Source organism: Oncorhynchus gorbuscha, linkage group LG18, assembly GCF_021184085.1.
Source record: "Oncorhynchus gorbuscha isolate QuinsamMale2020 ecotype Even-year linkage group LG18, OgorEven_v1.0, whole genome shotgun sequence".
Taxonomy (NCBI): domain Eukaryota; kingdom Metazoa; phylum Chordata; class Actinopteri; order Salmoniformes; family Salmonidae; genus Oncorhynchus; species Oncorhynchus gorbuscha.
The window spans coordinates 15,998,089-16,009,524 of NC_060190.1; the positions used below are offsets into that span (position 1 = coordinate 15,998,089).

General features: G+C 45.7%; 1 protein-coding gene across 4 annotated transcripts; it reads right to left on the reverse strand.

Moving 5' to 3' along the window:
• Window positions 1-23: 23 nt before the first annotated feature.
• LOC124003060 (probable ATP-dependent RNA helicase DDX5) lies at window positions 24-11,172 on the reverse strand. Of its 4 annotated transcripts, none has more exons than XM_046311061.1 (13): window positions 10,970-11,171; window positions 5,017-5,194; window positions 4,825-4,921; window positions 4,593-4,726; window positions 4,411-4,476; window positions 4,171-4,312; window positions 3,893-4,053; window positions 3,303-3,475; window positions 3,041-3,151; window positions 2,887-2,948; window positions 2,733-2,792; window positions 1,049-1,267; window positions 24-814 (listed from the first exon to the last, which is right to left on the reverse strand). In XM_046311061.1, the coding sequence occupies exons 1-13, from the start codon at window positions 11,008-11,010 to the stop codon at window positions 369-371; spliced, it is 1,890 nt and encodes a 629-aa protein (XP_046167017.1). In that variant the 5' UTR covers window positions 11,011-11,171; the 3' UTR covers window positions 24-368. The 4 variants fall into 4 exon arrangements, with proteins under 4 accessions (XP_046167017.1, XP_046167018.1, XP_046167019.1 ...); XM_046311062.1 differs by having other exon boundaries at window positions 24-816; window positions 1,048-1,267; window positions 10,966-11,110; XM_046311063.1 differs by having other exon boundaries at window positions 633-814; window positions 1,033-1,267; window positions 10,970-11,172.
• Window positions 11,173-11,436: the final 264 nt, after the last annotated feature.

Genomic DNA, 11,436 nt, shown 5'->3' on the forward strand with positions numbered 1-11,436 from the left:
AGAAGAATGAACCACCACAAAACTTCAATTTAATTGTTTTATTTGAAGGCCCATGCATGTCCCCCAAGTAAGATCTTAACATATCACTTTAAACATACCACTAACTCAAAATCTGCATTACTTAGTACAAATAAATTACTGAGGAATGTAACAAATAAAAACAGTCAAGGAGATGTGCACCAGTTAGATGCACTTCAACAGCCCCCATTGGGACTCATTTCAATGCTTGGGGTTACTGAAGAAATCCAACCCTGCTGTAAGCAAAAAAAGTTAAACAGTAGAGAGGATAATAGCAATAAAAGATTTAAAGAGGGGGAAAAAAATTGTGGTTTGGTTGTGAATTGTGCACACAATCTACACCTAGTCAGTTACTGTGGGAAAGGGGGAGGCATAGAGTAGGGTACCATGGGTGGGGGTTGTTGGGACTGCTGTGCCTGTGGGTTAAAGGGGAATGGCGGACGACCCATGCCGTTTGGGGCAGCCGCCTGTGCAGCTCCAAACTGTGGAGGGGCCTGGAAGTTCTGGCCTCCGAATGCACCCACCTGGTTGGTGGCGCCGAAGCTAGACTGTCCGTTGCTGCCGTAGCTGTTGCCGTAGCTACCGCCAGAGCTAGCGCCCTTGTCATAGGTGCTACCCCCGTAGCCCACTCCGTTTTGGGTTTTTGTGCCGAAGGCACTCTTTGGTCCCCCTCCGAACCCCCTGTCGCTATCCTTGTCCCTGTAACTACCACCACCACCACCACCGTAACTCCTCCCCCCAGAATACCTATCTCGCCGGTCATCCCTAAAGCCACCTCTTCCCCCCCCGCCACGACCTGGAAAACAAGAGACAGGGCAGTGGTGAGACTGGTAGCAGTGATGGGTGTCGAAGACATTTAAACTAAAATGATAATTGACAAATATGGTGAGAACAAGGTGGGTCATCTTCATATTTAATTTTTAAGAAGCTGTGCCCCAAAACCCTTCAAATAGATGTCTAATCTATAAAATCAAAATGTCTGCAGATGTAACCACAGCCTTGTTCGCATCTCACCCGCCATAGGAATTACCTCTGGCCTCTGCCATCTGGAGGAGCTTGGGGTTGATAGCCTGGTTAGCTTCGCGGAGCACAGCTATGAGGTCACTGGCCTGTTTCATGTTGTTGGGGGTGAAGAAGGTGTAGGCGGTGCCTGTTTTTTGACTGCGGGCCGTGCGTCCAATGCGGTGGATATAGTCCTCAGAGGAGTTAGGATAGTCATAATTTATGACAAATTTCACATCCTCCACATCTGTAAAGTGTTGCAGTGTGGCAAAAAGGACACCATACAGGATTTTGCACACCACAACAGCCAGACCAAAGGACAAGGTTAGCATAGAGAGCTAAAAGGTTCCAGAGACTGGATACTTAGCTGAGCTGCAAAGAACGGGGTTAACCAACATAATCCAAGAAAAACGTTCTACTCCATGGGAATACTACTGTGGGAAGAGAGAAACGAGATGCACACTCCGTTTGCTTACCATATCAAAAAAATGGCATTCTCCCTCCCTTTTTTAACCAGGGGAGGAAAATAACTGGATTTGAAGTCTTACCATTAAGGAGTATGCATCCACTAGTCCTTTCCCAATGCAGCGAACTCCCCCACAAATTGTCAAGTGACATCCAGGAGCTTCTACGCAGTAGGGCCGCTATGTGCACTGTTGCCTCCTCGTGTGCCAATATAGGACCTTTCAGTTGGTATGTGTTCTGAAGGTCCTTTTTCCCAGTACACACTCATGAGAAGCTTGCTAATAAAGGCCTCACTGCACGTCTTGCCAAGACCGAATAGACCAAGTACTAATTTGAGGGGGGACCCAAAAAAGGCAAAAATGAAAAAGGTCCAAGTATTGACCCCTGTGGTGCCCCTCAGAGAGCATAGAGCACCCCGCCCCCATCAGTCTCGTCTAGGCAAGATCTTCCCAGAAGCCAGTGTTCGTTCACTTGAGAAAATGTCTCTCGTTGGCAGGTCTCGACATGACTTTAAAAAGCAGGCGAGGGAGGAACTTTGGTTTTTGAAGCTCTTCTATTTTCACTTTCTCTAGATGTTCCCATAGCCCCTTAAACACGTGCCAGTTTCTCATCAATTTCGATTCGACAACTGTAAGTTGAAAACTGCTCTCTCCATTTCAAGAAAACCAGTGCTTTGAGCGAGGGAGAAAAATATAGCAATGGAAAGCCGTGACATTCGCAACGCCCATGCTTTTTTGGGGACAAGCTCCGCAACTAACTGAAGCTCTCCAAATCTCAAAACAGTGACTTGCAATACAGTGCCCTCTACAAAACGCATGCAAGGCAAATGGTCACGTCAAGCATTTGTGTGTGTAACTTTTGAGTTGGAAACGTCTCGACGAAGGCATTTCAGGTAAAAATCCATGGACAGAGAACAAATAATATCATGTATAAAAAAATCAAAAAAGATATCAGAAACAAGGCTTAGCCACACTGCCTTTTGACTTGAGGATTACTGGCACACAGAGCTTTCACCTCTCTAGGCCCACTGGGTGGCAGCCAGTGGGGCAACTTCATTTCCAATATGTCCTCCTTCCCCCTCGAGGCCTGGGACTTGTCATGCCTAGGCCCTGCCACAAAGACTGCACCTTTAGGTGAGAAACTCAGAAAATGCATAGAAGTTAAAGAAAGCCAAAACCACTTTCTTTAAAAATGTGAAAATATTGAGGAAAACAACCAGAGGGGTTAACCAAAGCCGCCATACTGACCTAGACCACGGGAGGCCACGTCAGTGGCGATGAGGATGGGGGCCTTGCCATATTTGAACTCTGTGGAAAGAGCGACTTCAATTATACAAGCCCATAATATTGTTGTGAAAAAACATAATAATATGTATTTTTATTGAAAATATTTCAGGCATACCATTGAGAACCCAGTCCCTCTCCTGCTGGCTCTTGTCTCCGTGGATACCCATTGCTGGCCAGCTGTAACAAACAAACATGGGCTTCAGAGGCATGACTCATTACAGGGAGAATGATTTACCAGTTAAATGAGACACTAGTGTGATGACACTTACCCATCTCGTCTCATCCTCCTGGTGAGCTCATCGCAGCGTCTCTTGGTCTCGGTAAAGATTATGGTCTTGTTCTCCTTCTCGCTCATGATCTCTTCCAGCAGCCGGAGGAGTCTTCAGTGTAAAAGACAAGAGACCGGATACAAATTGACATGACTCACACTATATCCTGGATGAGACAAATTAATTACCAAATTAATTCCTTCAATTATGAAGCAGTGTAAATGTGATGTTTGGCTTTGCTGAGGAGGAATGGGTCACTCACTTGTCATCCTTCTCGCCGTCGTTGCACACGTCCACTATCTGCAGGATGTTGTGGTTAGCGCTGAGCTGCAGCGCGCCCACGTTGATTTGGACGTACTGCTTCAGGAAGTCCTCAGCTAGCTGGCGCACCTCCTTGGGCCAGGTGGCACTCCACATGAGGGTCTGACGATCCGGCTGAGAGAACAACAGAGAGAATAGATTACTTAAAGGATTTGATAAAATACTAAATGGCTGATCCTACAGGAAAATCGAATCAAATTCTAGTAGTCACATGCGCCGAATACAACAAGTATAGATTTGACAATGAAATGCTTACTTACAAGCACTTAACCAACAATGCAGTTCAAGAAACAGTTCAGAAAATATTTAATAAAGAAGCTAAAGTAAAAAAAATAAAAAGGCTATATACACAGGGTTATCTGTACCGAGTCAATGTGCAGGGGTACAGGTTAGTCATGGTATACAGACTCTGCAATGATTTGTCAAAGTCCAATGTGAATTCTGCCAATTGAAATCAGCAGCAAGTATTGAATGAGTCTTTATACTGAAGAATTCTAGCAAAGGGAATTGCGTTGAGTCAAAGCCACATACTCGAATTTGGTCCACAATTTTGCGGATTTGGGGCTCGAAGCCCATGTCCAGCATACGGTCAGCCTCGTCCAGCACAAGGTAAGTACACCTGCGAAGGTTGGTCTTCCCAGCCTCCAGGAAGTCTATGAGACGCCCTGGGGTGGCAATACAGATCTCAACACCTAGGGGGGAAACAGACACTCACTCAAGATGTCTGCCTCTATCACCAAAATGATTTAATACACAATCAACGTATTGAGCAAACAAATGAGAGCAAAACAAAAGTGGTGGATAGATACCTCTCTCGAGGTCCCGAATCTGGGGTCCTTTGGGGGCTCCACCATAGACGCAGACTGACTTCAGGCGGGAGGCCCTGCCGTACTCAGCGGCAACCTGCTGCACCTGCTGAGCCAGCTCACGGGTCGGGGCCAGCACCAAACACTGAGAAACAAAGATAGAGACAAGTGTTATTCAGCTGGACTCACCCTGTAAAAACTAATAGGGATGTTCTCTATTCAAGAGGCTTATGGTATACTTACAATAGGTCCGTCTCCATGCTCCAAGAATGGCTGGTGTTGAATGTGCACGATTGCAGGCAGAAGATACTGTAAAAAAAAAAAATAATAAAAAAAAAAATTTAAACTGAGCTCAAGTGGTTCAACTGCACAAATATGTACCAGAAAGATGCTACTAAGCATAGTTTTAAAATCAATGTACTTACAGCAAGGGTTTTACCGGAGCCTGTCTGGGCGATGCCCACCATGTCTTTCCCACTGAGGGCCAGAGGCCAGCCCTGAGCCTGGATAGGAGTTGGCTCAGCCCATCCTTGTTTGGCAATCACATCCATCACATAATCTGAAAAAGACAAAGTTAGATTACATATGAGATTCAATTCCACCATTTTATACAACCAGCTTGTTCTTAAGCGAAGTTGGAAGAGCGGTTTTACTCACTTGGAAAATTGGCCTCGTGAAACTTCATCATGGGCTTGGGGCAGTCTCTGCCTTTGACTGTTACGTCTTTACTTCGCAGGTAGTTCTCCACCTCTTGCTGCAATCAGACACATACAAAGGTTGTACATGAATAAAAAGGTTTAGACCACACTCAAATCAGATGGAAAGAAAATAACTGCCTGGGTCACTTACAGGTGGTCTGCGGGTCACATCCGGATGCTCCTGGTAGAAGTTCTTCTCGAACTTTGGGAGCTCATCCATGTTCCAGTGTTTTTTGCGCAGCCTTTCACCTGGGTTGCCAAATTTCCCCTGAGGGGGTCCACCCCTACTGCCACCACCGCCGCCTCCAAAACGAGGTGCAGCTCCATACCTGAAATAGTAGGGGGAACATCCTAATGTTAGATGACTGAGCATACAGTGAATGCTGGGTTGAAGTCAGATAGTTATGCAAGCTACATTGAGGAACTGATATCTCACATTCCCCCATGAATGCATGGCTTGATGAGTCCTACAACAGCTACCATAACATAAGTTAGGTTCCCTTTGTCCAAGACTTGGCAAACATTACTGCTTAGTGTTCATTAATTGACAAATTGGCTCTGGAAGCCAAACACTCCATCTAAACATGAATTGGTTATAGAAACAAATCTGTCTACTTTAATACGTCAATAATTTCACAAATGGAAAATATACGAGCTGTAAACCATTTAACTGTTACGGCCGACAGTAGTTTTCAGTGACGACACGTTTGTGGCATCTGTCTTCGGTTTACAAACAGGTGGTCTGAGACTCAGGTGTCTAAATAGTGCAGGTAGTCCACTCTCTCTTCCGTAAACAAGCGCTGTAACATGGCCGTGTGGGTACCCGAACCCAATAACTGTGTGTATCAATTTCGCCAATATGAAAGATAAGGTTTTTAAGTTTCCAAGCCCATACCGCAATCGATGCATTAAAATTTTAAGACTGAGCATCATAGCTCTTATCTTAACACTTAATTACAATTTAGCATTAACACAGGAGTGATAGATGAGCAGAAGATGAATGTGAAAGTAGAGCTACTGGGGTGCAATGGAGCAAAAAAATAAATAACAATATGGGGATGAGATAGTTGGGTGGGATATTTACAGATGGGCTTGTGTACAACTGACAGCTGATGCTTAAAGTTAGTGAGGGAGATATGGGTCTCAAGCATCAGTGATTTTAGATTTTTTTCTTTTTCAGTATAATAGCAGAGGCTGTCCACTTATCTGGAAAGGAACAAGTACATTGATACATCTGTACAGAAAGCAGGCATTCCTGGTTTCTCTGGTTGCCTGAAACATACTAGTATGATTTGGCACCAGATCCAAAGAGCTAAGAAGGACAAGAGAGACCTCTATGTCATCTTTCTCGACCAATGCCTTTGGCTCAGTTCCCCATGAACTCCTCTGGGAATCCTTCAACATTTTCCACGTACCAGAACCCATCACTACACTGGTAAAGGCCTATTTCCAAGACCTGCAATTGTGTTTCACAACACCTGACTTCACAACAACATGGCAGCGCTTGGAAGTAGGCATAATGGCAGGCTGTACAATTTCTCCTCTGGCCTTCACTATGGCCATGGAAGTCATCATCAGGGCATCGAGATGGGTGGTCGGCGATGAGAGAACTAAGGAATGGCTCCGTCTCCCACCTATCCGAGCATACATGGATGACATGACTACACTGACCACCACTGCAGCTTGCACCAGGCGGCTACTTGCAAAACTGCAGGATAACATCAAGTGGGCACGGATGAAAATCAAGCCAAGCAAATCTCGAAGCATCTCCATAGTCAAGGGACAGCTTAAATATGTGAGGTTCTGCATTGGAGATGACCCGATACCAACGGTGTCTGAGCAACCCATCAAGAGCCTGGGTAGATGGTACAACAAAAGCCTCCGGGATAAAGATCAAGTGCAGCAAGTAAGGCAGGACATCGCCGACGGTCTTGAGAACATCAACAAGACCCTACTGCCTGGGAGGCTCAAGCTCTGGTGCCTACAGTTTGGACTTCTCCCCCGGGGAATGTGGCCACTCACCGTCTTTGAGGTCCCAATAACAACAGTGGAGAAGATGGAGCGAACCATTACCTCATACGTGAAGAAATGGCTGGGTGTCCCACGATGCCTGAGTAACATCGGCCTCTATGGCAAAGGGGTCCTTGAACTACCTCTTACAAGTCTAACGGAGGAGTACAAGTGCTCTAAAGTAAGACTTCAGATGACATTGAAGGACTCCAAAGACCAGACCATTAGCAAGGCTGCACCTCCCCTACAAACTGGACGGAAATGGACATCATCCAAGGCTGTGCAGCAAGCAACATCAGCCCTGAGACACCAAGACATTGTGGGGAATATCCAGCATGGAAGAGGAGGCTTTGGCCTGGCAGCAAGCAAACCAACGTTCCATAAAGCAACAACATCTGAACGCAGGAAGCTGGTGGTCTAGGAGGTGCGCAGACAGGAGGAGACTGCAAGAAGTGCAAAGGCTGTCTCTCTTGCTAAACAAGGGCAATGGACGCGGTGGGAAGGCCTGGAGAGGAGAAAGATCAACTGGAGTGAGCTTTGGCAAATGGAGGCAAGCAACATCAGCTTCATCATAAGAGCTGTTTATGATGTGCTTCCATCACCAAAAAAATCTACATCAATGGTATGGCGAGGACTCGACCTGCCCCCTCTGCCCAGCTCCAGCGACTCTCAGGCATATAATGACAGGTTGCAAGACCAGCCTCTCACAAGGCCGCTACACCTGGAGGCACAATCAGGTCCCCAAGAGCCTGGCTGCAGCACTTGAGACCAAGAGGAGTGCAACCAATTCATTACCTCCAAAAACAAGCAATCCCGTCAAAACAACAACATTCATCCGGGAGGGACAGAAAAGGCCCAAGTATCCTCCTACAAAGCCAGAAACTGGACACCTAGCCATGGCCCGGGACTGGAAGATGCTTGTCGATATTGGCCAGCAACTCATTTTTCCACCTGAGATTGCTTCTACCAACCTTAGGCCAGACATGGTACTCTGGTCCCCTTCACGAAAGGCTGTGTACATCATAGAGCTCACAGTCCCGTGGGAAAACTCTGTTGAAGAGGCCTACGAGCGTAAGAAACTGCGTTACACAGAGTTGGCAGCAGACGCAACTCAGCGTGGCTGGAATGCAAAAGTCTGGCCAGTTGAAGTGGGATGCAGAGGATTTGTGGCTTCTTCCATCATCAGGTTGCTGAAAGAACTTGGAATCCATGGACAGGCTCTGCTGCAGACCGTCAGAGCAGTTTCTCAAGCAGCTGAAAGAGGTAGCCAGTGGATCTGGATCAAACGGAAGGACCCTTGCTGGGCTATAACTTCATGACCCCTCACCCCCACCTGAGAACTCAATTCAGATCCCTCCAACTTGAGGAGGGCATATGAGGTATGCGGTCAGCTGTATGGCTGGCTCAGGGAAGAGGACGCCCCTGCCTCGCACAGTCCTGTGGGACATCTTAATTGGGCATGGGACACAAGCTAAGGCTTGATCACCCTTTAGCTGGCCACCTTTGATGAGGGTGTTTAGTGATTAAAGGCCGAAACACCCACTGATTCGAAGGCACACTACTGAGGATGTGTCCCAAAAAATTGACATCTTACCCCAGTCTAAGAAATAAACCTCCCATGCCACTCTGTCAACATCACGGCAAATCTCATGCGAGTGCATTCCATCTATTGGCACAATGGACAGTTTTTAACATCTCGTCCCGTGTTTTATGATTCTGCAATTCGATACAGTCACTGGCAGCAGAGAACTGGAAGGAAAGGTGGCCAAAGAGGAGTTGGCTTTGGGGGTAACCTGTGAAATATACCTGCTGGAGCGAGTGCTATGGGTGGGTGCTGCTATGGTGACCAGTGAGCTGAGATAAGGCAAAGACTTAGATGACCTGGAGCCAGTGCATTTGACGATGAATATGAAGCCAGGCCCAGCCAACAAGAGCATACAGGTCGCAGTGGTGGGTAGTATATGGGGCTTTGGTGACAACGGATGGCACTGTGATAGCAAATTGGATGCAATCTGAGTAGAGTTGAAATATTTTGCAAATGATCGCCAAAGTCATAGATCGGTAGGATGGTCAGTTTTATGAGGGTATGTTTGGCAGCATGAGTGAAGGATGCATTGTTGCGAAATAGGAAGCTGATTCTAGATTTAACTTTGGATTGGAGATCCTTAATGTGAGCCTGGACGGAGAGTTTAGTCTAACCAGACACCTAGGTATTTGTAGTTGTCCACATATTCTAAGTCAGAACCTTCCAAATTAGTGATGCTAGACGGGCAGGCAGTTGAAGAGCATGCATTTAGTTTTACTTGCATTTAAGAGCAGTTGGAGGCAACGGAAGGAGTGTTGTATGGCATTGAAGCTCATCTGGTGGTTAGTTAACAGTGTCCAAAGAAGAGACAGAAGTATACAGAATGGGGTTGTCTGCGTAGAGGTGGATCAGAGACTCACCAGCAGCAAGAGCGACATCATTGATGTATACAGAGAAAAGAGTCAGCCCAAGAACTGAACCCTGTGGCACCCCCATAGAGCCTGCCAGAGGTCTGGACAACAGGCCTTCAGATTTGACACACTGAACTATCTGAAAAGTAGTTGGTGAACCAGGAGAGGCAGTCATTTGAGAAACCAAGGCTGTTGAGTGTGCCGATAAGAATGCGGTGATTGACAGAGTCGAAAGCCTTGGCCAGATCAATGAATACGGCTGCACAGTACTGTCTTTTATCGATATCATTTAGGACCTTGAGCGTGACTGAGGTGCACTCATGAACAGCTCGGAAACCAGATTGCATAGCAGAGAAGGTACAGTGGGATTAGTCTGTGATCTGTTTGTTCACTTGGCTTTTTAGGAATCTCAGACAATACGAAAGAGAGGTTGAACAGGCTAGTAATAGGATTGCAACAATTGCGGCGGATCATTGTTGATAGAAAGGGTCCAGATTGTCTAGCTCGGCTGATTTGTAGTGGTCCATATTTTGCAGCTCTTTCAGAACATCAGCTATCTGAATTTGGGTGAAGGAGAAATGGGGAGGCTTAGGCAAGTTGCTGTGGGGGGGGTGCAGGGCTGTTGACCTGGGTAGCCAGGTGGAAAGCATGGCCAGCCGTTGAAAATTGCTTACTGAAATTCTCAATTATCATTGTGGATTCATCGGTGGTGACAGTGTTTCGTAGCCACAGTGCAGTGGGCAGCTGCTTTTATTCTCCATGGACTTTAGTGTCCCAGAACTTTCGAGTTTGTGCTACAGTATGCAAATGTATGTTTGAAAACGCTAACCTTCGCTTTCCCAACTGCCTGTGTATGTATATTGGTTCCTAATTTCCCTGAAAAGTTGCATATCGAGGGGGCTATTCGATGCTAATGCAGTACGCCACCGGATGTTTTTGTGCTGGTCAAGGGCAGTCAAGTCTGGAGTAAACCATGGGCTATATATATTCTTAGTTCTACATTTTTAGAACGGGGCATGCTTATTTACACGGTGAGGAAAGCACTTTTAATTACATGTGTAATGTAACGGAGAGTCACGATCAAGGGCTGGACAGCAATGACCCATTTGCTTATACATGCAAAGATGTGGTAGGTTTAACTACATTTGTTTCTGCGTCACGTTTAAACCAGTTTAGCTGCCATTTTAATTCCGGCCGGTAGAGGAGGAACAAAGGGAACCGGCCGGCATTTTGATTCGAAACAATTTTCAACATCCAAGCTGACCAAACATTCCAGGGTTCTTAACCAACATCACATACTATATATTATGCGCCGATGTGCAAGTGTGGTGAATATGGTTATTATATCCAACATAGCATAGGCCTCTGAGAATCTCCCATTACTAACGCGTTATTGTAGTTAGCTAATGTTAACTGTCAGCTAAACATTTGCCCGACCTGCTTGTTACATCAAGTAGATCAAACAAAATGTACTTTAACACTTGATTAGGGTTTAAAGAAGTCGTATTAACATTGCACCTCAAGCCAATGGCATGGATAAACAAAACGTACATAGCTAGCTAGCTAGCTAGCTAAGTTCTCGCGTTAAAACTAACCATCGCACCGTCTTTTCCTAGCTAACGATGTTAGCTAAACAGACATTAGCGTTACCTACATACCCCCTGTCTCTGCCACGATCTCTGTCGGAAAATCCAGGCATGGTTATGCAGAGTATGAAAGTAACAAATGATAACTACGTCTATATCTTTAAACCAATCTGTGGTAAATACAAGTGGATAATCTACAAGTGCGACACGAAAATAGAAATGCCGGGCAGACAAACGTCAGTCAAAACGGTGTTCTAGCTCATAACACATTGGAACATATCAACCCGCATGTGTCTGGTACTACTTTTTCTCCTTATTTGGTCACGGAAGTTAGCTGATTGGCACAGTTTGACGTGTTATTACCCCATTTTTACAATAACCTTCATTACGTGAGGCAAATTAAGTGCTAATGTATTACTTTAGTCAACATGGACAATGTATAAATAATTGTAAAACAGTAATGCAGGTACTAGACGTCACATTGTGTTTACACAGGAACACTACATTAGATACAACTTCTACTCAATAGTCTACTGAAA